The sequence below is a fragment of the Phyllostomus discolor genome, chromosome 5, assembly GCF_004126475.2.
Source record: "Phyllostomus discolor isolate MPI-MPIP mPhyDis1 chromosome 5, mPhyDis1.pri.v3, whole genome shotgun sequence".
NCBI lineage: Eukaryota > Metazoa > Chordata > Mammalia > Chiroptera > Phyllostomidae > Phyllostomus > Phyllostomus discolor.
In genome coordinates, this window is record NC_040907.2 from 16,124,235 (window position 1) to 16,151,995 (window position 27,761).

General features: G+C 50.0%; 1 protein-coding gene across 1 annotated transcript in view; it reads left to right on the forward strand.

The window, feature by feature from the left end:
- MAN1C1 (mannosidase alpha class 1C member 1) overlaps positions 1–27,761 on the forward strand; it is a 131,005-nt gene that overhangs the window by 46,499 nt on the left and 56,745 nt on the right. Inside the window, exon 2 of the mRNA XM_028514022.2 lies at positions 5,302–5,398. Within this exon, the coding sequence (XP_028369823.1) occupies positions 5,302–5,398 (97 nt within the window). The remainder of the gene's footprint in view (positions 1–5,301; positions 5,399–27,761) is intronic.

Here is a 27,761-nt window from a genome sequence, read left to right on the forward strand (position 1 = left end):
ATGCTGTCTCTGGCACTCAGATTATTCTGCTTGACTCTGAAATTCTGGTTCTGGGTTTCTCCTCACGTTGTTTCTCTGGCCCGTGGCCTTCTCTCCTATCAAAACCCAGCTCCGTCCCGCCCACCCCAGCACTCCCCTGTGAGTTAGGAGCAGCGCCGTATCGTTTATTCCTTATGTTGTTCATTTTAACAACCGTTCATTTTCACAAGACAAACATTTCTAGATATTCGTCATAGAAAATCCAGAAAATCTAGGTCAATGAGAAGAAAACAATAACGTCTCAAACATAACCACTGTCAGCATTTTGGTATATTTCCTTCTAGTCTTTATTTTTTTGTTAATATACTTATACACGGACCTGTGAGGTTCATCCTGTGTAGTTTGGTATCCTGCTTTCCACTTAATGTATAGTGAGCATTTTTATATATCTCTCACATTTGGAAACATAATTTTAAATATCTGTTTAAAACTTTACATCTCATACTTTATTTAGCCTTCGCATGGTTGTTTCTGAATGAGAATAATACCTGTCCTGTCAAGCTCACTGAACTACCCAAATCAAGTGAGATAAAGTATACAAAGTTCTGCACAAATGTAGCAGTGATTCATTGTTATGTTAGTTTTACCTCTCCAAGTGATCTACTTTATTGTATTGTCGCAAATTTGTTATACATTTTCCTACTCACCAAATTTTGCTCAATGGTGGGCAAAACAAGCTATCTGATTTTAATCTTTAAAAAGGAATGTACATACTAATAACTTCTAAATTCTTTTCTAGCAGTTTCTCAGATACTCTGGAAATTACTCAAAATATAAAAAGAGAATATGCACAAAGGTGTTCATTATGGCATTATTTATAATAGCCCCAAAGTAGAAATCACTGAAATGTCCCATTATAAGGAAAGAAGTTTAAATCTATTCTCTGGGCTATTATAAAGCTATTAAAATGATATTTTCAAAGTCTTTGTAATAAAATAGAAACTGTTTATGTCACAATCATTAGAAGAAGCAAAGATGAATGAAAAAAGTGAAAAGACAGGCATCAAGATGGGAATGATAGTTATACTATTTTAATATAGTAGTTTACTTTCTCTCTGCTTTTCTACAGTGAGCACATATACCTTGGATGGGTGATGATGGATGGATGGATGGTGGATGGATGGTGCATGGATGGATGGATAGATGATGGATGGTGCATGGATGGATAATGGATGGATGCATAGATGAATGGATGATGGATGGTGGGTTGATGAATGGATGGTGGATGGATGGATGAATGGATGATGGATGGTGGATGTATGGATGGATGGATGTATGGATGGATGGTGGATGGATGGATGGTTGGGTGGATGGTGGATGGATGGATGAATGGATGATGGATGGTGGATGTATGGATGGATGGTGGATGGATGGATGGATGGATGAATGGATGATGGATGGTGGATGTATGGATGGATGGATGGATGAATGGATGATGGATGGTGGATGGATGGATGGATGGATGGTTGGGTGGATGGTGGATAGATGGATGGATGGATGAATGGATGGTGGATGGATGGATGGTGGATGGATGGATGGATGAATGGATGATGGATGGTGGATGGATGGATGGATGGATGAATGGATGGTGCATGGATGGATGGTGGATGGATGGATGGATGAATGGATGGTGGATGGATGGATGATGGGTGGATGGATGGATGAATGGATGATGGATGGTGGATGGATGGATGGATGGATGAATGGATGGTGGATGGATGGATGGTGGATGGATGGATGGATGAATGGATGATGGATGGTGGATGGATGGATGGATGGATGAATGGATGGTGCATGGATGGATGGTGGATGGATGGATGGATGAATGGATGGTGGATGGATGGATGGTGGATGGATGGATGAATGGATGGTGGATGGGTGGATGATAGATGGTGGATGGATGGATGGTGGATGGGTGGATGATAGATGGTGGATGGATGGATGAATGGATGGATGGATGGATGGTGGATGGTGGGTGAATGGATGGTGGATGAATGGATGGTGGGTGGATGGATGGATGGTGGATGGATGGATGGATGGTGGATGAATGGATGGTGCATGGATGGATGGTGGATGGATGGATGAATGGATGGTGGATGGATGGATGGTGGATGGATGGATGGATGGATGAATGGATGCTGCATGGATGGATGGATGGTTGGATGAGGGATGATGGGTAGATAGATCAACCTTATTTTTTAAACTGTGGTAAATAATGTATACAACCCTGGCCAGGTGGCTCAGTTTCTGGGAGCATTGTCCTTACACCAAAGGGTTGCATGTTTGATTCCTGGTCAGGGCACCTACCTAGGTTGTAGGTTTGGTCCCAGTTGGGCCACGTACAGGAGGCAACTGATTGATGTTTCTCTCTCACATTGATATTCCTCTCTCGCTTTCTCCCTTCCTGTCTCTCTAAAATCAGTAAACATATCCTCAGGTGAGGATTTAAGTAAAAAGGCTGTGCAGAAGAGGGGAGTATGGGGCACAGAACTGAGCTAAGGGAAAGACTGACGCAGATGTGGGTTGCAGCCAAGACTGCTCTGGGACTTCTGGAAAGTGCTCAGAACCACCAAAGGGGTCTTTTATTTTTGGAGCAGGAAAAACAGAGGAAAACTGGGCACCTCACTTGAACATGGTGATATAATTATAGAAGGAGAATCCAAATTGCTAGTTCCTCATTTGCTCTGTCTCCTGACCAGTGCGGGCAGGACCGGCTTGGTGAGGAGGCATGAACACCCAGCAGGGTTTCAGAGGAGCTATGGGTAACAAGAGCTGCAGGGGGACTGGCAACAGGCACACTCTGTCATAAGTTAAAGGAGAGAAAGACAGGTTTTGTGATATGTAAATTTGGGTGAAAATGACATCAACCTCCAGCAAAATTCCCTAATGGGTTTTAAAAAAATAATAATTTCAGACTTGTAGAAAAGTTGCAAAAATCTAGCTAACATTTCACAATTACCCTTTATCCAGATTCCTCAAATGTTAATATTTTACTGTTTGCTTTTTTCTCTCTCTTGTAACACACTCACACAGTTTTCTGAACCATTTGAGAGTTGGCTGCCTGAGACTGGAGGTCTGTGGGGTGGAAGTATATGAACTGACCTCCCCGTGGCCCAAAGGGGAACACAGATTTGGATTAAGGAAGAACATTGTGAAACTCCGCAATGGAATGGACTGTCCTGTAAGGGGGTGAGCACCCTGTCACTGGGGATGTTCAAAGATAGATTGCTTAATCTTTTATTAAGGAACTTACATGGAATAGGAAGTAGAGTGGTTGACCTCCGAGGTCTTGGAACTGCCTAAGCATAAAGCTAGGGACCGTCCCTCTCTACAGCCAAGTCCGGGGGTAGCCCAGGGCACTTATCACCAGTTCCAGATTAAGTCTAGCCTTCCTATGCAGCCTTTCTTGTGCCCCCTCACAGTCCTCCTTAGCCATCAGGGTACTTGGGTACCCATGAAGCTTCCCTTGAGACACACACCTACTGTGCTGGTTCTGAGCACTTCTGTTGCCCACAGGACCTTCCCTGTGACCTGTTACCTATCTTACTTGTGCTGCATGTGGTCCACATTGACTCTCCCAGCCAGATGTTAAGCTCCAGAACCAGCAAATGCTCAGTGAGCACTGTTAGTGTGCCTGCTATGTCCCTGGATGAGTTGCCAGCCTTGTGGCAATGCATAACGGGTAGTGGGATCGACCAAATAGTTGCAAGCATAAAAGCTTGGCTGTAGGCTGCTAAGGGGCTGGGCATCAGGAATGTGAAACAGGAGTGATTTAGGTTTGGCTGGGGAGGAGGTCTCTCTGCAAAAGTGCCCTTTCAGCTGGGATCTGAAGGGAAACAAGCAGTCGGCAGAGGAGAAGAGGGTAGGGGCCAGGAGAGCATTCCCCTAATGGCTGCAGCCCAAACTGCGGCCACCCACAGGACAGGATGCCTGATAGGTGCTGCTTAGGCTGTGTGAGGAAGAGAAATAAGGACTGTCTGGCTGGGGGTTTTCCTGTCGCCTGCTCACCCAGTGCCTGTGCTTGACCCAAGGTGGGAGACCCAACGTTTGCAGGTCTGTGTGTACTTGGTGTGCGTGTATGTGTGCGTGCAACTGAGAGAAGCTCTGAGTGCCTTCTGAATCCAGTCCCAAGAAATTGCTGGTGCCATTATTCCCCTTTGTTGATGTAGATGATAGGAGAACAGGCCACTTTCCAAACATCTCAGCACCCCTGCAGTGACAACTCCTTTGAGAACACGTAGATACCTGTGATTTTCTTAATTACTCCTGTACACCCACATCTCTCTCTCTCTGCCTTAAGCAGGAGGGGGTATTGAGGGCAGGGTGCAGCCCTCCAGACCTCTGCTCCTTCTTTTCTGCCGTCATCTGTGTTTTCACAGCCTCCCGCTGCTCTCCCACCCACCGCTGCCCTTCCTTCCCTTCACACTGACTTAATCGAGGGAGTCTGAGGGAGGAGGCCAGTCTCCCTCAAGCGCTTGTACCCGGCAATTAGTTTCCGTATTGCCAATTCAAGGTAAGTAGAAAATAACAGAGGAATGAGCCAGGACTCAAAGCCTGTGCAAAGTGCTACGCATGCAGTACCATGACATTTGCATGTGTGCCACACAGGAAGACACCTGTCAAGCCAGGCGCAGGGGTGGGGTCTGCTGGCCGGGGACCTGAAAGAGCTGGGTTCCAGCCCTGCTGGCTGTGCCGCCCTGACCACTGTCCATCCGTGGGCCTCAGTCTCATCTACGAAACAGAGGGGTGGTGCTAGGTTCTTCCGCCAGTTAGTGGAGAGCACAGGCTGCAGCTGCATCACGTCCGCCCTCCCGTCTGTGCAGCCGGCACGGCAGTGGTTAGCTGTCCCCATGTGCCTGGAAGAGATGGCTTCCAAGCCGTGACTCCAGGAGCAGCAGAGCACAGAGAATGCAGGTGGGAATGTCCAGAAAGAGGGGGCTGAGGAGGAAGGGAGGGCAGAAGATAGAAGAAAAGCAAAAGGAAGCCCGGAAGTGAGGTGACAAAGAAATAAACACATATGACACGATAGCTCAGTGGTTCCCCAGTGTGGCCCACGGACCTGAAGTATCACACGGGAACTTGTTAGAAAAGCAAATTCAGCCCTGCCGAATCTGGAACTTGGAAGTGGGGCCCGTTTTACAAGCCCCCAGGTGGTTCTGGTGCTCATGACAGTCTGAGACCTGATAGGAGTTCTGAACTCCGACAGCCGCCAGTGCGCACCGCTGGGAATCGCCCCCCTCACGTTCCCGCCTTTTCTCGTAGATGATGCGGTTTGCCTGGCAGAGCTACAAGCGGTATGCCATGGGGAAAAACGAGCTCCGGCCCCTCACAAAGGATGGCTACGAGGGCAGCATGTTTGGTGAGTGAACATCGGGGAGACCCACTGCCACCCTGGTGGCTGAGTGGAGTTTATTGTTGGTTTTTCACCTTCTGAGCTGTGTCCCTGATTCCCCAAGTCTGGGTTCCTCCTGGACTGTCCAGGCTTCTGAGCTTTCTAGTCCTGGGGCAACCCTTATGCTTCTCGCTAACCTTAAGCACTTCTTTGTACGCACTGGTCACTTATTTCTTAGAGCAGACAAACTCGGAAATTTCAGTGGGGACGGTGAGTGATGAAGACATGTTTTCGCAGAGAAGGTTTGGAGTTCCGAAGGACACGACTGAGTTTAAGCCCACTCCTCCGAGTATAGCTGTAAACCGACGTTGGGTGTTTTCGCAGAGAAGCTGAACACATTTCCAGTGAGATGGGCACGTGTGCAGTCTTTAGGGTGTGGCGGTGTGTCTCTCGCACACTGACCTGGTGGGTGTGCTGGGGAGCCGCGCAGGTACTGCTGTGTGTCTGTAGCTTGTGCTTGATCTGGATCCCACTGCTGGTGTTCCTGACCCTTCGGCCACTGGACTCTCCTAACCCAGCACCTCAAAAGCCAGAGAGACTTCCAAGGTGCCTTACTGGGGGCAGGGCCACAGCTTTCAAATTGAACACCCATCCAAGTTGCCAGCTCTCCTCTGTGCAGGCCTCTCACTTGAGAAGATGCTGGAGGCAGCCTGGCTTCCTTGTTCCCTGGGAGGCAGGGGCTGTCCGGGGCTGGAAATGGACGTTCTGTACCTGTATCCCTCACTCTGTAGAGACGTAGGCTCCCGGAGTCAAGAGCCAAAGAACCAAGTCAGAAAACAGGTCTCAGGAAAATCTCAAAGGCAGGTTTACAAGGGACAGTCCCCACGTGGGTGGCCTGTCAGAAGTATTTGTGTTATGGGAAAAGGGACACAGGACCTCCCTTCATCCCTCTTTAACTGTCCAGTTTCACAGCCTTTCTGGCTCTTCAGATAATTTATTCCCTTTGTGAGGAGGGTGTGCGTGAATTTGGGTAGCTTCTTTTTTTCTCCTCTGATGATCACAGAAATGTGGGGAAATGAGAAAGTATCAAAAACGTGTACAGCAGGCAAAAAATAAGTCTTTCTACCACATAGACACAGCCTCTGTTGATATCTTGGCTCGTTTCTGTCTAATCTTTTCTTCTGCATGTTTTTTTCCCTTATATATACAGTTTTATGTTCTTTCTCTTTGTTTTTTTGACATACTCTTATATCATAAGTGTTTTCCTAACTCATTTGAATTTTTTCATAAAGAATGTTTTTAATGGTTGCAGTTATGGCAGGGATGTGCCATAATTCATTTAAAACCATCCACTAGCATTGGCCGAAGGTCATTTCCAATTTTTCACTTCTAAAAATAATGCAGTAATTATCATCTTTGGGCATAAAATGTTGCCTTAGGACAGATGCCTAGAAAGGCCTCCTGAGTCAGAAGGGAGGATGACAGATGTTTTTTTACCCTCAAACAGGAATGTGTGGACTCCAGTTTAGGAGCACAGCGGCCTCACCTGCCAAGAGCACTGACATCTCCCAGCAGCCCACGCCAGCGCTGGGGAAAGATGGCCGGTGTGGGTCTCAGTTGTTGGAGCTTTGGCTTCCATGTAAATCAGGGACATGATCAAGGAAGCTTCTCCTCCCCTTCTCCCTAAACAGTCTGCAGATGTTCGGGGAGTTGGTGGCAGGTGGGGTGAGGCTGTTGATGTCTGACATTGCACGGCATGGGCATAGCTATTGCTCAAACTGTCATCCAGGACAGAGCGAGCACCGCTGGGAGGGACTGAGCTAAACCAAGTCCCACTTTGTAAAATTCCTCAAGTCCTGAGATGTAAATCTCAACCCCCTGCCCCTTTCTTATCAGCGAGCCTGGTAGAGAGTAGGAGCCCAGAATGGTGGAAAGACACCTGGACCTTGATTCAGAAGACCTGGGTACAAGTCCTCCCTCTGCCTTCACCTGTCCATGTGGCTGAATGCAGGTCACTTAACATCTCTGAGCCCCTGTTCATTCATCCTTCATACAGGGGCTGCTCTGAGAGTGTGCCTGAACAAGCAAGTATCTTTGAGTGATTTACAATCTCCGTTGCAGTAAACGTGATTAGCAGTTGCCCAGGTGAGCCCATAGGGGGTTCTGAGGTCCTTCGGGTTATCTGTCTCCCAAGAATGGCCTTGGCAGGGCCCTGGGTGCCCCAACACCCAGTGCCTACAGCGTTCCTGGCAGTGAGGCAGAGCCTTACTTCTGCACCCAGCAAATGAGCCGCAGTGGGCATCTAACTCCTGGGAAAGCAGGATGTGTAGGGACCCAGGCACCAGGCAAGGAGAGCTAGTCTTGATTTACTCACTTTTTCACTCAACAGATGGTTATTTGGGGCCTTGCCCAGTGCTGACTGCTAGGGACACATGGTAAATGGCACAGCAAAATCTCCACTAATGCTGCCAAGACATACACTGGCAACCCTCCCCCAGCCTCTCTGGGGCCTGTCCAGGTGCTCCTAGAGAGAGGGACGAGTGGAAAGTGGTCACAAGTGGGCTTGTGACCAGTACTTCACTGGCTATAGGTTCAGTGCCTCTGGAGCCCAAAAGACCTGGGATCAAATTCGGACTTCACAACTTCCTGGTGTATGACCTTGGGCAAGTCATTTCTCTGTGAGCCTGAGTTTTTCTGTAAAATGGAGCAAATGAGAACAGCAAACCCCTCATCTACAGCCAGCCTGACACACAGAACCTGCTCTACAGGTAGTAGCTATGATTACTGTTACCACAAATGGGTCTTATGATACAGAGGAATGCACTGGAGGAGAGGGCTTAGGGGCATTCTAGGAATCAGGAGGAGGCTCTGGTTTGGGAAACACCCATGCAGGGCTTTGAAGCCGCACTCCTCCCAAAGACGAAAGGAGATGAACTGGCCCGAAGTAAGCTGCTTGTCATACCACCACTTCTTTTTCTGGATTCATGTGGGCTGCTGGGCAGCATCATTCCTGGACTCTGCTGCTGCCGTCATCAGTGACCTTCCAATCAGCAGGGACCTGCAGGGAATGGTCAGGTGGCCGCAGTGCTCACCCCGTCCCACCTGGCTCAGTTGATGTGCACAGGACCCTGAGCTGCCTCCTGGTGCCATTTGCACGCAGGCTCTTACAGCTTCCTCTCCAGGCCTGCAGGGCCAGGAGGGCTGCACATGGCGAAGGGTGAGGAGTTCATGCTGGTGCCTGGCTTTGCAGGATTTACAGGAGCTGCAGCGAGGACATCAGGTGGCAGCCTGGTGGCCCTGTTGGCATATCACCAAACTGAATTCCCCTCCCAACTGGCCGTGTGCCCTCCCTGAATATGTCCTCACTGTGAGAGCAACACTGCTGGGTGAGATGTCTCTCAAGCTAGTCCTTGTGTCCTAAGTAATTCAGTGTCAAAGTGGCTTCTTTTCTACCAGCATCCAGCTGAGCAGAGCCTGCTCCTCACCTGGGCCCTGGCCTCTTTCCCCTTCCTCCGAGAGGTGACCAGATGGGACAGCAAATGTCCAGGTGCGTGGTGGAAAGAGCGTGGACTTAGGATCCAAGTGGGCCTGAGTGAAACCTCTGTGTTGCCACTTAGCAGCTGTGAGGCTTCTGACCGCAGAGTGGGACAGAAGCTACTTCCTCCCGGACTTGTGGTGACAATTAGAAGACATGCACTGGGCCTAGCTCCATGCCAGACAGAGCTGGCACTTGATGGCAGTGTTCTTGTCACTTTCTAGGCACAGAGGGGTGTCTGCCACTTAAAGAATAGATTCCAGGAGGGGTGGCTAGAGGAACCGGCCACAGAGCAGTAAAGACCCAGCTTTCTCACTTGGAACAAGGGGCTGCTGCCAGGACATGGGGGAATTCTAAATAAGCTAGGTGGAGAGTGTGGACTCTTGGGTCCAGGTAGCTTGGATTTGCGGGCTGTTGTGCCACGTACTAGCTATGTGATCTTGGGCAAGTTTCTTAACTTCTCTGGCCCTTGGCATCCCAGCTGTGCAGTGGGGACAGCGATAGTACCTACTCACAGGGTCGTTTTGAGAACTGAATGAGTTAACACATGAGAAATGTTCACATTCATGCCTGGCACATAGGCAGCATCTTCATATTCAGCTGTCCTGAGGAGGGGGGAAGGCCCTTCGGACAGTTCCTCTGGTTTTCGCCCAGGCGTGACCGAGCCCTCTGGACCCAGGCACCCACATAAGGGCTCCAGGACTTTCCCAGCCCTGATCCCTCCTTCCCTGTTCCCCCAGCCCTTGAGTGCCTGTGGCAGAGGTTGTGGGCGGGCAGCCCACTGGTAGGCACTGTACCTCTCACCCCTTCATTTAAGCAGCTTACAGTGGAATTTTTAACAGGGGAGAGGCAAGGGAGGATTGGGGTTCAAAGCAATGAGATAAATCAGCCTCCTGCTAACAAAAGGGTTTCCAGGCGAGTGGTAAGTGACACCTCACACTGAGTGCCAGCTGCCAGCCTTGAAGCACTTAACGAGCATTAATTCTCCCAAGAAGCCAGAGCGATTTGTGAGAACTTCATCCGCCTTGGCAGTGGGAAATCCTCGCAGGGCACAGAGCACTAGCAAGGAGGTGGCCACTAAAGAGGCCCTTGAAGGCAAGCCTGATTCCCTCATCTTAGAGTTGGGGAAATGAAGTTCAGAGAGGGGAAGGGACTTGCCCAAGGTAACACCGACATTGTCCAAGGCCAAACTGTTGAAACACAGACCTATGGTCATGGCCAAATCACCACCATGAATGAAGCATTCTCCAAGCTTCAGCAGGAGCAAACTGTGGGGAAGTATATGATTTGGGGGCCAGGACTCTCCTGTTCCCTGTAAATGTGTCACACCAGGCGCTGTTGCTGCGCTCTCTCGTAGTCTCCTAACAGCCCTTACCTACCTCATCCCCATTTCACAGATGAGGAACCTGAAACTTGGTGAGTTTCAGAACTTGCTTTGTCGCAGTTATCAAGCAGAGACTCCAAAACCCAATTTATCAACCACCATGCTACCTTGCCCTCCGTGATCACATACAGTGGCCCGTGACCATGGAGAAGGGAATGGAGCAGAGAGAGGGTCTCAGGGTGGGTGGTGTTGCATCTTTAACTCCATCGCCCTCATGGAAGCTGGGGAAGGCAGGTGCGTCACGGCTAGATTCTACAGCCGCCCCACTCTAGGCATCGGTATTTGTTGGATGTCAACTGAGTACTCAGGGCTTGGAAAAAAGATTCAGGTTTCCCTCCTTTCTCCCAGCACAGGAAAATATTTTAACCCTGTCCAATAAGCTGAAAACACCTCATTGCAAAACATGCCCTTGATCACCAGTATGATAAGCTAAGAAGAGCGTGGATTTGTTGAAATCAGACAAGCCTAAATTTGAATCCCGGCTCTGCCACCTCCTAGTCATGTGACCCTGGGCAAGTTTCTTAACCTCTCTGCACCGCAGTTTCTTCATCTCTACAATGCAGATAACACCTACTTCACCCAACACTTGTGAGGATTAGATAAAGTGGAAGCATATAAATACCTGCTCATTAGTATAAGCTGCTGCCATTATTGTTATATTTATCATAAAATAATTGAGCAAATAGTTATATCCCAAGGAAAGAAATAGTGCCTGGGTCATAGACTTTTGGCAAATATTGTAGAATGAACGAAATGCTTCCTGCAGTCTCTGTCGACCCTGCATCCTGGGTCTGGCGGGGGAAGGGCTGGGCCCTGCTTTGCTCTCTGTTTCTCTAATTTTCTTTGCTGCCCTGACCTTCTCCTCCGTCACAAAGTGCAGCTCAACTCAGCAGACCAACCCTGCACGAGCAGCTGTCCTGCTCAGTCAGCAGATGTGATCTCGGGTGTCTTCTCTGTGGAGGACAGAGGTGCTTGCGTGGCCAAAAGCAACTGCCCCCTGCTCCGAGCCGGCCCAGGATGCCTGTGAGAGCCCCAGATTGGATTCTGCCTCTGCCCGGCGAATCCCCGATAGAACTGTCAACCAAAACCCCATTTTGAGGTATGATTTATGGCCCTGGGCAACTTAAGAGGCAAAATGAACACAGCATGATTTTCAGATCACGGGCTGGGAATGCTCGGCCTTGGCAGAGAGAAAAATCATCTTTGCCTTGTAAACGGAGCAAATATGATGTTGAAGAGGGAATAAATCCAGGCGCCCCTCGATGTCATTTTTACAATTGCTTTTTGGTGTGTGACTCAGTAGTGCCTTCTGCAAAATGTTCACAGTTTCCTACATGCACACGCCAGTCTCACTGGGTCTTTTTGTGGGTGAGAGTCACTCCACCAGTGTGGCTGCCTGGGAAACTGCACACTTTGCCAGACAGTTTGTGAAAACCACCTGCTTCCCCAGTTTTCCTCAAATCTCCGTGTTTCCACAAATCTCTGACTTCGTTTCGGGGCGGCAGCAGTTTTGACTTTGGAGATAGGCCCAGGTTCAGATCCCCAGCATTTCCCAGCTGAGTGAAATGGGGCAAGTCACAAAGTTCTCTGAACTTCAGTTTACTTGCTTGTAAAAGGGCGTTGGTTGGGGGGGGGCAGGTTTAGGGAGCTCCAGCACACTTCCTAGCACATAGTAAATGCTTGCGAGACTTGAGTTTTTCCCCTTCCCTGTACGCACAAACATCCTTCCCAGTTTCTTTCCCTTCTCCCTTTTTACTGGGTGACAGAGCACTTTGATTTATCTGGCTGAACATACTACTTCCTCCTTTCACAAGTTTTGTTTTATGAGTTCTTTTTTTCTTAAGAAAAACAAAACACCAAGTGTCCATGGTTCTTGGAAAATCACTGTCAGGCCGTGTGGCTCACTGATTTTGGCAAGCCGTGGTGCACATTCCTGACCCAGGCCTTGAGCTTGTTTTGAGAAAGAGCTGTCATCAGCCTCGGAAGTGGTGATGTTGTAATTCCTTGGATAGAATGGATCATTCTTAAGGGCAGCAAAAAATCCTTCCCGGTAGTCACGTGTTTTTTGGAGTCATGGTTGCTCCATCTGCAGGCCAGAGGCTGTCACAGTGCAGAGCAAATGGATAAAAGCTCCCGGCCACTGGCAGATGGGCCTTTAGCACAAGTTGCAGAACCGGATAAAAACACTAACCCCATGCAGGTGAAGGCCAGGCAGAACTGGCAGTTGCAGGTCAGACCCCCAGGGTGGTCTCGTGGCCTTGAATGGTGCACACATCCATAATCCTTCAGCTACCTTCTGAATACCAGAAGGTCCCTAGAGTCACACTGGGTGATGATCAAAGCAAATCATTCACCTCCAAATTAGCCTGCGTATTTGCACACTCTCTGGTCCTGCTGACCACTCATGGCCTGGTTGGCATGGTGCTCTGCACCCTCCCCCCTCAAAGATTTTTTCCCAAGCAATTTCTAATTAAGATGCACTTTGGCTGTTTTCTTTGTCTTTTTGTTTAAAAAGCTTCCTACCAGCACAAAACATAATTTATTTCTCTAGAAAATATAGTAGCAGGTTGTTGTAGAAAGAAAACTCGAGCTTGGGAGAGTCGGGTCCCCATCCCAGCCCTGGCGCCAGCGGCCGCCGGAGCCGGCGTCCTCCTTGGGGCTTCGTACAAAGAGGCTTGTCCTCTGTGGGATTCCCGATTGGTTACTGGGTTGCTTTCTTTTTTCACCTCTGTCAGGCTATTTGGGCCGTGCTGGTTCTCTTGAAATCTGAAATTTTTAGTAGCTAGTCTTGTTCCTGTCGGGAAAGAGTGAGTCAGGGTATCTATTCCCAGAACAAGTTGCTGGGGACGCGTGAGATGATTCACATTGAAACTGACATTCCCTCCTGCTGGCAGTGTGTTCCCGCCCACTTTCCACAGACCTCTCCTTCCTTGGAAACAAGGCTGAGCCCACAGCAGACAACCAGCCCCCTATTCTTTTCACGGCGTTGATGGCAACCATTCGCCCAATTTCTTGGCCAACTCAGTGACAAGTACGTATGTGAATTCACAAAATCGCAGACTGGCAGTGCCAGTTGGATCCTTTGAAACCATCCTGTCCCATGTCTGGTGATGGGGACAGAGGCACGGAAGGGAACGGGGACTCACAGGTCTGACAGCCAGGACTGGAACCCTGGTTTTTAACTTGAGCCTCTGTCTTTTCCTTTTCCTTTTAACTACTTCTTAAAATTGGAGATGTAACTTACAACTTACAGTAAAATGCAGAAACCTTAAATGCACACAGAATGGATTTTACAGCCCTGTAACCAACCCTGCGGATGAAGAAAGAGCATTTCTGTTACCCCAGCGGTTCCCTTCGACCCCTCCTGGCCAGCAGTCCCCAGAGTCCCCACCGTTCTGACTTCTGTCACCTTAGATTTGTGCTATCTGCTCTAAAATTTCATATCATATTGTATATACTCTTTTATGGCTTACCTTTTTCACTCATAATTATATCGTAAACTACTGTTCATTTTTCAAGTTTGCCCATTCTACTTTTGCTGGACATTTCTGTTTCCAGTATTTGGTGGTTATGGGTAAAGATGCTGTAAACACTTTTTTTGTTGTTGTTTAAAATTTAGTGACTGGTTATTTTCACTAGCCTTAGGCCGTTAATAATCTACTTTCCATTCTTGTATAGATTTATCTATCCTGAACATTTCATATAAAAGGAATCAGACAGCCCTGGCTGGTGTGGCTCAGTGGATTGAGCACTGACCTGCAAATTGAAAGGTCGCCAGTTTGATTCCCAGTCAGGACACATGCCTGGATTGCAGCCAGGTCCCCAGCTAGAGGCGTGTGAGAGGCAACCAATCAATGTTTCTTTTGCACATGGATGTTCCTCTCCCTCTCTTTCTCCCTCCCCTTCTCTCTAAAAATAAAGAAAATCTTTTAAAAATCATACAATATGTGGCCTTTTGTGGCTGCTTTTTTCACTTAGCATAATGTTTCAAGGTTCATTCACATTGTAGCCAAGTATTCAGTGCTTGATTCTCTTTATTGCCAAGTAATATTCTACTGTATGGACATAGCACATTTCATTGGTCCATCCAGCAGTTGATGGACATTGGGATTGTATCCACTTTGGGGGGGGCTGTTATATGTACTGCAGCTGTGAACATCCATGCATGGGTTCTCATGTGGACATGGGTTCTTCTTTCGGGCATTTGCCTAAACGTAGGATTGTCGCATCACATGGTAGCTCCACATGTCTCCTTCCGAGGGGCCGCTATACTGTTTTCCTAGGTGGTTGCAGCATTTTTATATTCCTGCCATGAGTATGTGAGGATTATAAACACTCTTGCACGTGCTTTCGGTGGAAATAAAGTCGTACATGTTGAGATCTACCCAGGACTGAATGGCTAGGCCATACTGTCTGATGGTACGTTGAGTGTGAGTTGAAAGCCGCCAGCTTTCCAGAGCGAATAAGCCGGCAGTCCCGCCAGTTAGGATGAGAGTTCTGGGGGCGAGTCCTCGCCAATGTTTGCGGTGGTCGGTGTGCCTAATGTTACTCTCCTGCTGAAGGCTGCCTCCCTCCTAATCAAGCCCATGCCCCACCCCATGTTCAGAGCCCCAGCTTCCTGGGCCTGTGCTCCCCGGAGCCGAGCTGCCCTGCAGTGCCTGCTCAGCCCTGGTCTGGAGAGGCCCCCCTTCTTCCGTCCTTATCTGAGGGGTGAGTTGGGGCTCCCAGGCCCACTGCTGCCAGTGCTCCTTGCAGAGGGAATGGGTGGCGGTGTCATCCCCTACTACCCCCTCCCCACACTGTCTTCTCAGTGACATGGGGTGGCCTCTTCACTTCCCAGCCCACCCCAACTGTTACACACAGGTCCAAGACGGCACGAACCTGGAATTTCTGTAGTTCGATTACTGAGCCACCAAAGGGGTCTTCACAGAGGAAATGTTGACCTGGGAGTCAGGGACTTGAGTTCTCCAAATCCTGGCTCCATGGCCAACTGCCTGGACACATGTCACGTCTCCTTTCTCAGCCTCAGCTTTCTCTCCTGTGGAATGGGGACAACGACACCTCCTCACAGGACTGTCATTGGACCACATGAGAACGTTTCTTCATCTGTCAAGGGTTGTTCAGTGCCTACCATGCACCAGACACTGTTCTCGACACAGGGGAAACAGCAGGGAACAAGATGGACGCCCGCATGGACCTGCCAGGCTAGAAGGAAAATGAAAGCCTGAACTTGTAACCTCCCTTACTGCAGTAAGAGTGCTGTGAGCTACAGACTCACTCCAGGGCTCCCTAACTCCTTCTGGGACGGGTGGCCTCTACACTAGGGCCTGAAACATGAATGGAGAAGCATAAGGGAGGAGCTATGGGCACAGAAACACAGGTGCACAGGCCCAGAGGGGTGAGTGAGCAAGACCATGGCCCCTTGGTATCTAAAAGATGTTTAGTAGGGTGCAGGGAAAGGGGTGGTGGCATGGTAACAGACCATCTGTGAGCACTGCCGGTGGATAAATAGGGCCCCAGGAATGTAGCTCCCTAGGACTTTCTCCCCGCCCCAGGCCCCAGGAGCCAGGAGGCCTGGCTTCTAATTGCTTCTGGCCATCTCTCTGTTCTGTGACCTTGTTGTTCTCTGAGCTCATCTCTCCACCATATAGTGTGGGTGTCTGGCATATGGTCTCTCATGTCACTTCTAGGTCCTGAAATAGGAAGTGATTGGGCCACTTCGGGGTGTGCCTCTCCCTGGCTGCAGAGAGCCTGATGCATCCAAGTGGGCAGCTGGCTCAGCGACAGAGACCGGGGCGCTGCCCTGGTCACGGTGGCAGCACACAGCGTGAGGACTGGACTGCAACCGCTTCTGTGGAAGGCGGGGGGAGCCAGGACTTCACTGCCCCCACCCCCAGGGGCCTCCGCTGCACGGACGGCTGCCCTCCCAGGCGTAAACGGTCGGCATGAGAACCACACGGGGCTCAGTGGGAACTGTTGAAAAATTCTGAAGAGCGCCTGGAAGAGGACAAAGAGGCCCGGAAGTATGTTGTCAGCACGATTTGGGGCTAATACTCAAGTTTGTTTTTCTTTTCATCAAGTCTGAAAGGCGGTTTGAAATCCACGGCTCTTGCTTTTTTTTTTTTTTAAAATCACTGGATAAAACACAATTGCATTTTCTCCCCCAATAACTTTGAATTCTGGAAATAGACTGTGTGGGGATAATTGCTGTTGTCTAATCCCGCCAATGGCCAAGCAAATGATAAGGACAGGGAGGAGGGGAGCCAGCGTGGTGGAGGCCGTCAGCCTGTTTCTTATCCAGCAAGCAGGGCTGTGCTCCCCAAATAATACTGTTCCCGAAATAGCAGTCGCCCAGAAACGCATCTGCATATTGTTTCGTAACAAGTAACTGACGATGCACGGGCATGTGGAGCGTTGAAGTTATTGCTCAAGTTTCAGTTCAGTTCCACAACTTTGCGTTGAGTACTCCCCTACTGTGTGCCGGGTCCCAAGCTGCATGTGGAGTGGGGGAGAGGGCACCAAAGCAAGCAAGACAATGAGCTTGTTGGACAAGAGACAAATGACGTCCGGCCGCGCTGCCAGACAGAACGCGTGCCTAAGCAGAACGCCGCAGCAGAGAGCATCAGTATCAGCCGAGAGCATCCGTATCGCAGGAGAGCTGCTGAGCAAGTTCCTGAGACTGTCTTCAAAGTTTTCGTGAAGTTCCCCACAGTTCATTGCAGGGCAATCACAAAGACGGTGCCATTTGAGAGGCACCATATGGGAGGGGGAGAATTTTGACAAAAATCAATGGAAGCTATTATAGGTGAGGGAACGGCACAGGCCAAGCCTAGGGGGTCAGGCCGGGCAGGGTGCTATCTCTCAGAGAGAGGGGAGCATTTGGGAGGGAGATGGGGCTGGGGACTCAGAGGGGAGGGGCTGAGTCCGAGCAGCCAGCACCCCGCCAGGCCCTCCCCAGCTGCCCCTGTGCGGGCCCGCGTCTCCTAGGCACGGTGCCTAGGGCTCGCACAAGTATTTTAATTTCTTTTAAAATCAGAAGAAAATATGAATACCGTAATGAATACATGATAATGACTCCAGCCTGAACTATATTCATCTTCATAGCAATGCCATTATAAAAGAGCGTTTTGAGTGTTTTTTTTCCTGCATCCTTGCCTTCCCCACCAGGTGAGGGTCCCAAGAGCTCGTGACTACTTGGACTTGAGGGGAAGGGTTCCCTTCCTTCTCATCGTTGTCCCTGAAGCTGGCAGATCAAACCATCGACAGCTCAGGTTCTTGTCTCTGGCAGTGTACAGCGGGAGGGATGTTGCCGCCATGGGCGCCCACCTGCCGGTGCGGGCACCTTGGCGTGCATCCCACCTGCCCCTCACAGTGCCCCTCTGAGGCAGGGTGTGTGGTGGCGAGGAAACTGCCGTGAGAGGAAAAGTCACCGGTCCAAGCGGGCAAGGCCGGGAGGCCAGGTGGCAGTGCACACCCAGGCTTGTCTACGTCCAGAGCCCCCGCGTCCTTTTTCCTCAGCCTCGGGGACTGGGAACCCCTCGTGCCAGGACCCCCCACTTTGCCTGGCTTGTGTGTTACCCGCGTGGCCTCGGGCCCAGGCGGTGCTTTGGCAGGACCCAGAGATAACAGTGAAAGGCAAAGGCAGTTCTGTTCGCATCAACTGAAAGGAGGTTGTGACGTCCTCTGCCGGCCCCGCTCAGTCTTGGTCCAGTGTCTCTCCCCCCGCACTAGGCTGCACAAGCAAAGCCGAAGTTGTTAACTTATCTTCTCCAAACCCAGGAGGACGAAATCCTGGGCACCCCCAGTGAGGCCATAGCATGACCCTCGCCACGGTCTGAGTGGACATCAGCGGGGCTGAGCTGGGGCACACCGCCTCTCCTGCTCTCCCCCTGGCAACGTGGCTTCCTCCGAAGGGCCTTGAATTCCTGGGACATGAACCACACCCAGACTCAGGCATGAGTGTAAACGCAGGTCCCTCGGCTGACGGCCAGTGAGGCACACTCTGGGCTCCCCCAGGTTCTGAGGGTCAGCGCTGTGGCTCTGCTTCCTCCTCGGGGTGCAAAGCTGGGCAGCTCCACAGAAATTATCTCTCCAGAAACATCCCCAAGTCTGCAGCTCAACGCAGTGACTGAGGAGGAAGCAAGACTCCCGAAGGAGGATTCTTGTGATTTGAGGCAGTTATACCAATGGTTAGGGTCACAGGCTTTGGCACCAGGTGGCCTGGTCACCATTTTTATCACTGTGTGACCTTGGACAGTTGAATTAACCTCTCTGTGCCATGTTTTTCTCACAGAAAAAAACAGGAATAATAATACCTATCTCATAGAGTGGTTGTGAGAATACGATCAGTTAATTCATGTAAAGGCCCTAGAGTAGTACTGAGAAATGGTAGCTGCTGTTACCTTCATTGTCATCATCTATTAATACTGTCAGAGCTGCCCAGGGAAGCAGGAGAGGTGGTCCATCCCTGCTGTGCCGGTGATGGCCTGTGTGCCCTTGGACAACACACTTTCCCCCCTCCTCCCTGGGATAGTCTTGTTCTCTGTGAGTGAGTGGTTTAGGCCAATTTGTGGACCTTAACCAGGGGAGGGCATCAGAATTACCTGCAGAGCTTTTGCAAATGTGGGCTTCTGGGTTCCATCCCAGAAATTTTGATTCAGTGGGTCTGGAGCTGGCCCAGGACCTGTATGCAGAACAGAATCTCCATCAGTGGTTCTGATGTACAACCCGGTTAGGACCCCCGGGACCCGCCTGGTCTAAAGTCCACTGCTCCGGAAGTGATCAGTCCCCCTCCCACAGCCCCACTTGGCAAGGTGCCTTGGGCAAGGGCAAGCCCTGGCCTCGGCTGAGCCTGCCACCTGGGCGGGGCTTCTGCTTTACTGGAGGTGGTGGGGTGGGAATGGTCAGGCGTGTCCGGGCTTTTCATTCTGCACATGTTTGGTGAGACATCTGCCGGCCACTTGGCACTTGGGGGCTGCCAGCCCCCCGCAGGTAACATAGGCTACTCTCCATGTAACTTTGCACTACTTCTGAAGTGTGGCTAAGGAGGGACTCGGGATGCCGTTGTACGTCAGCCCCACCTTCCTAGGTACCCAGGGAAAGGATTTTGGATGCTCTTGATAAGAAAAGCCTTAAAGGAGCTTTATGATCATAAACGGCTCACCGCCTTCCCTGTAGACCCTGCCAGCCACCCTGACGTCTTCGGCACATCTCTGCTGCCTTCGCTGATCAGTACGAGGGTACGCAGACGCCCTTGGCACATTTCTCGCTCCTGAGGCAGAACGGCCTCTATCCACCTGTCCCTTCTGTCTTCCTTCCCACCTCTAGTCCTGTTCCTCCTGTGAGGTGAGTTGGATTTGTGTTTCTCTCTTTGAAGAGCAAGCTCTGTAGTAGAAACTGCTTCCTGAGGGCAGGCTCAGCTTCTGACCGACCCTCACGTCCAGGGCTGGCTCCTGCAGTGGGGTGCCAGAGATGGGCAGGTGACGAAACCAATCAGCTCCCGCCCTGAGGCCCGCCCCCAGGCACGTGTGGGGAGCAGAGGCGAGCAGTCCGTTGGGCACGAAGGAGCCTGCTAAAGAATCTCAGTGGTGATTATAGCTTACCCATTTAATCACTTCAGCTTGGCACATGTCTTGAGGTGCTGGGTAAGCATCTTGTCAACTTCAACACAGCTGACAAAGTTATGACACGGAGATGTTTAGATTTCTTAGTTTTCCCCGACCTCCAGCTGATCCTGTTAAAACGTCTCCCCTTCCAGAGAGCTGATTTATGCCCCGGAGTTTCTGTTTTTGAAGTAAAATAGAAATGTGTTGTCATCCTGATCCTCCGGTTTTGCGTTTCCCGGGAGGAGGCACGGTTTACATCTGGTTTGTTGCTGACTTTCAAGGTTGGTGTCCCACGGGACGGAGCGAAGCGGAAGGATGTAAGGGTGGCTGGAGACACGTTCATTCTGAAGCCGCTCTTCACAGGCACGAAACCTTGAAACATGGATTTTCCCTCTTAAGGCTGCTGCTCTTCAGGCCGCTCCTCAGTTGGAGGGTGGCGGGGTTCGAACAAATCCCTTTATCTGTGTTGGAATTATCTGAGTGTGACAACCCTGTTCTACCCTTAAAATTACTTTGTCTCCTTTTTCCTTTCTTTTTAGAAAAAGATAACTGTAATATATATACCCCTTGTGGAGAAACGATAGCTAAGGACCAGAGAGAAACGCTCCTGTCTCCCACCAGCCGATGGTGACTCATAGTTTCACATGTCTCTCTGGATTTGCCCCCAAGAAGATGAATAGATATAAATACGTATTTTTATATAAACAGAATTATATGGTGATACTATCTTATTTTACTTATCAGTATTTTGTGATTATTTGTTCAAGCTGTTAAACACTGACACCTATGTTGTTATACTTAATGACTGTGTGTGTTCTGTCATAGGGATGGATTCTATATGTGCATGTGTATATATGTGTATATATTCACATATGTTATACATGTACAGAGTTCATATTTTTTCTCACCCTTATTATTGGACATTCAGATTATTTCTGATTTTTTGCCATTGTAAACAATGGTGAGCTGAATTTCCTAATTCAGTTCAATAATGTTTGCAAACTCGTCCTAATGTTTTCTTTTTTTTTAAGGTTTTATTTATTTATTTTTAGAGAGGGAAAGGAAGGAGAAAGAAAGACACACACACACGCATCATTGTGTGGTTGCTGGGGGCCGAGGCCCGCAACCCAGGCATGTGCCCTGACTGGGAATCGAACCTGCGATGCCTGGTTCCCAGCCCGCGCTCAATCCACTAAGCCATGCCAGGCAGGGCCTAATGTTTTCTTAGGATAAGTTTTTAGAACAGGACTAACTAACATGTCCAAGTATTTACCATGTGCCACTCTGCTAAGTGCTTTAAATATATTATCTATTAAACCCTACAAATGATTCTGTACAGAAATATCTGCATTTTACAGATAAGGCCACTGAGGCCCAAAGAGGGTGCATACATTGGCCGGGGTCCCACAGCCAGCAAATTGCAGAGCTGGGATTAGAACCCAAGCCCTTGGACCCCAGAAGCTTCTGATATAAAAGGTTAGGTCTGTTCCACCTTCCCCTGTGTGGTTTGAGGCTACCTGTCCCCTGCTTTCTCTCCTGCAGCTCTTTACTCAGGGACTGCCTTACCTGAGCCCTGGCCTCTGGGAGTCCCCTCAGGCCCACAGCTGTGTAATAGGAACAGGGAAGGAAAAATTGTTGGTGCTTGTGCTGCATCACTGTGACCTAATATGGTTCTCAGTCTTTGGAGGTGCCTCTAGGAAACCATCAGGGCCAGGAACAGGCCACTGGAGACCCACAAGGCTGTAGGAGAGCCATGAGCCTGCCCACACAACCCAGCCGGGTCGGAGGACCTAAGGGCCTGGGCTGAAGTACAGCCAGGCTGGGCGAGCACTTGTGCCGGGAGGATCTGTGCTCTTCCTAGAGCACACTCCTTGCGAAAACTGGGCTCTGGCTGGGGGCGCCCTTGCAGGACGCTGAGGAGAGCTGGCATGCACAAGGCACCTGAGCTCTCAGCAGGAAGTGCACTGGGAGAAGAAGGGTATGAGGGAGAGGCAGATTCCAGGACAGGGGCCATGAGGGCAAATACAAGGCCAGAGCCAGAAGGTAAGACCTGTTTTGCAGGGGCTTACTAGCGAGCACTAGGACAGGCTTGTGACCTGGAGGCAAGACCAGGGCCCTCTTCTCGTGACCCTCACTGGGCCTGGCTCGTTATCAGTGGCTCTGCGCTTTGGGGACAACCAGAGGTCCAGCCACCTCAGACCTTGAAGCTCTGCTGTGGAGAGCTTCAAGAATGTGGCTGGCCCTGGTACGTGGACATTACAAGGCGAAGCATCTCTGAGGGTTCCTGCCTCGGCCACTTTGCAGAGAATGTGTGCCTTGGCCCAGCAGTAGAGCTGGATGGGGAGGGCTTGCCCTCCATTCGGCCCAGTTTTCTCTTCCTGATTTATCCGTAGATTGAGCTTGATGATCCAGACTCATATTCATTCAGCTAATCACGCGAGTTATTTCTGCAATTTAGGTCTTCAAATAAGTGCACTTGGTTGCTGAATATGTGATCAGCCACAGATTTCTCATTCTTTAAAACCCAGGGAGCGGAAATGCCAACATAGAAAGCCATCGCAAAAGGCAAAGATTCCCGAAGCACTAAAATCAGGCCTTCAAAGCTCTGGCCTCCGGACCTCCCATCATGACGCCTCTTGGCCCATCAGTGCCCCCTGCAGAGCCTGGGAGGGGAGGAGCTGTTAGTCTGTAAAACCCCTGGGGGTGAGGGTGAGGGAGGGGCGACAATCAATAGATAATCTGCTCTACTCGCATTCCCTTTACTTAACCAGAGAGTTGGTTTGTCTCTGAAGTAACTTGATCTTGAGGAGAAAATGCATTTGAGAGCTTCAAAAAGGGTATAAACCAAGTGGGAAAAGCTAGTGCGGGCTTTGAGGTTGGAAAGGTCAGCGTCTGTTCTCCCTCTGTTCTTCCTGCCCAGAACTCCTCTCTAATCTTGAACAGTTTTACTTCTTCCTCCCTATCATCATCCTCACAGTCCTACCCAGCTGGACCCCTGGTACAGCGAAGTGGTCACTGGACAAGACTTATCTGTTACTGATTTATTTGTTTATTCAGCGAGCCGTGGTTGACTACAGAGTTCCAAGGGTTGGGTTAGACACTGGAGATTCCAGAAAGAAATCAGACTTGAGCCCTGCCCTCACATTGCTCTTCATTGCCCGGGGAAGACAGCTGCAAACGGTTAAGATGCAGGTGCTGGGGAACAGGGGTTGGGAGTGGAAGGAAGGAGGTCTCCTCCAGCCCCCGCCCCCGCGCAGGAGCTCGGCTTCTGCTTCCTATCTGCGTGTGCCTGGGATAGATCACGTCTGAAGTGATCTATCTGGCTGTTGAGAAGCTGGCTGTTGAGAAGCTGTTTTTGCTCACTGCTCTGTAAAGTGTTCAGATGCTGCACACTGGGACAGGCCAGAGCTTGGTCGGTAGAAAAGCTGTTCCAGGAACTCGTGACAGCTCCACTGCCCGACCCCTTTGGAATCTTCCCATTTCCCAGGGCCAGTGGCGCTGCCTCCCAACCCCAGAGCATGAGGGAGGCGAAGGTCTCCTGCTGAAATAAGTATTTCGGGGCGGAATCCAAGAGCATGACCTGAGATAACAAGACATACTGGAGCCGTAATTCCGGGACAGACTTTCATCCCTCCAGACTGACAGTCTCATTTGATTTGACCTTAAAACTTACTGTTTTTAAAAACAAACCTACTAGAATAACATAAGTGACTCATTTCTTTCAAGGCGGCAGCCCCTTGGCGAGGCTAGCTCACGTTCCCAATGTCCCCCGGCTCCCGACAGCCCTAGCCTCCCCACTGAGAGCCGCTTTCCGGAGTCAGTGACGGAACTACGCACTATTTCATCCTACTAATTTCTTGTCACTCACAGACTGGCACTCCATTAACTCTGTTTCTAGAAAGTAGGCCTCTGCCTGCCACTGTGGAGATTCAAAACCTGGGTTTGAATTTTGCTTTACCAGTCGTTACTGTTACCGCATCAGGCAAATCGCTTGCTTCCCTGGATTCGTCTCCTCATCTATGAAACGGGCACAGTGCCTTCTCACCTGGTTAGGCTAAGGTAACGCACAACGTACCTAGTGCGGTGCTGGGCACACTGTACTACTGATGCCCTCGCTCCCTGTCTCTCTGCTCCCCACCCTGCCCTATTTATGAGAAAACATGAGAGATTTAGTTGAAAGAACCCTGGACTGAGCCAAGGCAGAGGACCATGTGATCCTAAGGAAGTCACCTTCAGGCCTCAGTTTCCTCATCTGTAAAATGGGAGACTACTTCCTAACTCTGTCCAGCCTCAAAGGGTCAGGGTTAAAAGGATTAAACCAGAAGAATCATAGGACGGGGTTTTTTAAATATAGAATGTTAGACAACTGGGTATGTGACCTTAGAACCTGAGGTGGTGGTGAGTTCAATCCCAAGTCAGTACCAAAGGGCCGCTGTCCTAGAAAGTATTTCAGCAAGTCCCTAAAGAATGTCTTACTCCTTCAGCTCAAGCTAGGGCTTGGGCACTTGCGTCTTGCTGAGCCCAGGGGCTGGGAATCCATAGATCTGCCCAGATGAAACACAGCCGATGTCCACTGCCGCGAAGGAGTCCATGACCTACCGGACTGGGTAACCCCAGGGTGCTAAGCAAGGGAGGGCTGGAGCGGGTGGAAGATCGTGTTGCCTCACCAAACAGCACCTGCCCTAGTAAGCTGGGCTGCTGTAATAAAATACCAAAGGCTGAGTGGCTTAAAGAACAAACACTTAGTTCTTACAGTTCTGGAGGCCGGAAGTCCAGGATCAAAGTACCAGCAGGCCCCTTGCCTGCTTGAGAACTGGCTTCCTGGGTCATACACAGCCACCTCGTCTTCTCACGGTGTGTGCGCAAAGCAGGGGAGGTGAGAGCGCTCTCCGGGATCCCTTTCTATAAGGGCACTAACCCCATTCGTGAGGGCTCTGCCCTCATGGCCTAATGACCTCCCAAAGGCCTTCCCTCCTACGAACACATCGGGAGTTAGAATTTCAACATGAAAATTGAGGGAACACAAAGGCCCGACCCACTGCAGCACCCTCAAACAGGGGAAACCCCTAGGCCTCCACGTTCCAGAGAGGGAAAGGTTTTCCTACTTGAGAAAGGAAGGGCAGGTGTGGATGGCAGTTCCTGCTGCTTTGGTTATTATTGCTAAGCCGGTGAGGCTTGGACTGTAGTTGACATTTCCTGCCGTCAGCAGAAAGAGACACTCGGAGACCTGGAGCAGAGATGACCAAAGACCAAGCAAGTTGACTGAGCTCAGGAAACTCCAAGAGGCCCACCCACTTGTGCAGTCGTACAGTAGCAGCTCCGGAGTCTCCGTGCTGGCATACAGCAGGTGCTCCGTAAAGTCTGTGGGAGCAATGAATGAACCCTGTGGAAAGTAACAGGACTGGATCAAACTAACGCCCTAGAGGCTCCCAGATGTATCTCATTCACCCTAACTGTCCAGCTTTAAAGCCCATGCTCTTAACCACGGCTCCGTAAGGACTTTTCAAGTGTGTTATCCATCAGACGTGGTTGCTGCCCTGTCCTCTTGGTTACAATAAATGTCCTTTCAAGCAGGAAAGCCCAGGGTCTGGCGGGGGGTAGGGGCAAAGGTACATGAGAGTCCCACTGTCTCCACATCCTCCCTCATGCCTTAGTATTGCTAGCCATTTTCATTTTAGCCTTTCTGGTGTAGGGAAACACTATATTTTTTGAACGCCTTCAAATGTATTTATTTATCCTGCACTTTTTTTCAGTCCCCACTCTAGGCTAAACACTAGAGAGAACCGAGATGAATAATCATGGTCTCTGCTCCCACGGGCTTGCACCGTCCGACGGGGGTGGGAATCCTGCTCCACCACTTCCCCGCTTTACTAATTCATCTGACTGGGCTCGGTTTCCTCATCTGTAAGATGGGGCTGCAACCCAAAGATATGTAGTGAAGATTAACTGCAATGATGCCTGTAAAAGGCCTGGCCCACACAGACACTCAATAAATGTTAGCTGTGACTGTTATTCGTTTATTTTGCCTGCTGGCTGACAAATGGTAGCAGGCACCAGAGGTTTTAAAAAAAATTGTGGGAGTCCTGGCCAGGGGGTTCAGTTGGTTGGAGCATCATCCCATACACCAAAAGGCTGTGGGTTCAGTCCCCAAGCAGGATCCCCGGTCAGGGCACATACCTAGGTTGCGGGTTTGATACCAGTTGGGGCATGTATGGGAGGCAGCCGATTGATGTTTCTCGCATCTCTCTCTCTCTCAAAATCAATAAATATATCCTTGGGTGAAGACAAAAAGAATTTGTGAGAGGAGAAAATGAAAATTATAATAATAGCTAACATTTATTGAACATTTACTTGTGCCAAATGCTATGTTAAGTGTCTTCTATAGATTACTACCAGGTGGGGCAAAAGTAGGTTTATAGTTGTTCGCATGGAAAAGAATACAATAATAAATAATATAAGAATAAACTCTGTGTTTCATGTACTCACAACTGTAAACCTACTTTTAGCCCACCATGCATTAATATTAAAAAATATTATTGATTTTCATAATTTTTTACAAATCTGGGAAAGGCCACTGGGGTATAAGTTTCACAGCAGGATACACAGCTACAATCTGTGGGCACCCAGTGGCTTTCTAGGAGCAAGATTCTAGAACCACAGAGGCAGTGAGCTGGCAACTAATGACGTATGCTTTGCCTCTTTGTGACTGCTCAGTGACCTTCCTGTACCTGCTCCTGCCTTCTTATTCAGAACCTGAGGGCCGATGACTTACACCGATGAACAAAGAGTTCTCGAAATAAGGTCAGTGCTCAGTACAGTTGGAAGGGCCCTGGGTGAGCGATTCCCATGCTTGGATTCTTATCACGGGCAGATGTGACTTTAGGCACAGCTTCTCCCCTCTGGGCCTCAGGGTACCCTCTTGTTTGGAATGCCGAACACAGCATATCAGCTAACCAGTGCTGTGTGACAAACCATCTGGAAACAGTGACTTAAAACTAAAACCATTTATCATTTCTCATGAGTGTGTGCGTCTTGGCTATGCCAACTCACGTGTCTGCAATGAGCTGGTAGGTCACCTGGGGACCCATTGGTCTAAAGTAACTGCTCCTTAACAGTTAAGCAAGAGCTCGGCACTGCCGCTGGGTAGAAACAAGGGGCCAGGCCGGATGAAACGAGGTGGAGGGCCGGGCTCGGCTCACGGGCCTTGTGTTTGCCACCTACGCTCTGGGATGACCTTGGCTGGGTGACCAGCTTTGCCCCACTTAGACCTGGACTGCTTCTCACGGCAGACACGTGGAAGCACGCTCATCCTCTCAAGACCCTCTCAGAACTGGCACTCTCTCATTTCCTTCACACTCTGTGGGGCAGGCAAGTAAAAAGGTCAGCCTAGGCCTAAGGGTGAGGAGACAGATTCCCTGTCTTGATGGGAGCAGCTGCTAAGTCCCCCTTTTAAAGGCATGGATACCGGGAGGGACGGAAAACACAGATTCCTTTGTGCTCTCGGGTGGCTCGTGGGTCAGCGTGAAAGAAAGAAGTTGAATTCCCGTCACCTCGGGCCAGAGCTAGACCTGCCTCTCCTGGATTTGGGGTGAGCTGACCAGCTTCCCAGTCACTGTCAGTGCTGAGCTCAGCTCCAAATGAACAGAACTAAAGAACATGCTTTTACTCAGTCACTCTGCATTTATTGAGCACCACTTGTGTGCCAGGTACTGCGCTAAGCCTGAGGAGGCAGACTAGCCCCTGCTCCCAAGGCACCCTCCGTCCTCCAGGATCCCGGGCACATAGAGCATCATCATGCAGCCCGCACAGGTGCTCACAGGGTCACCGAGAAGGCACCGCAGGGGCTTGTTTTAACACAACACCAGA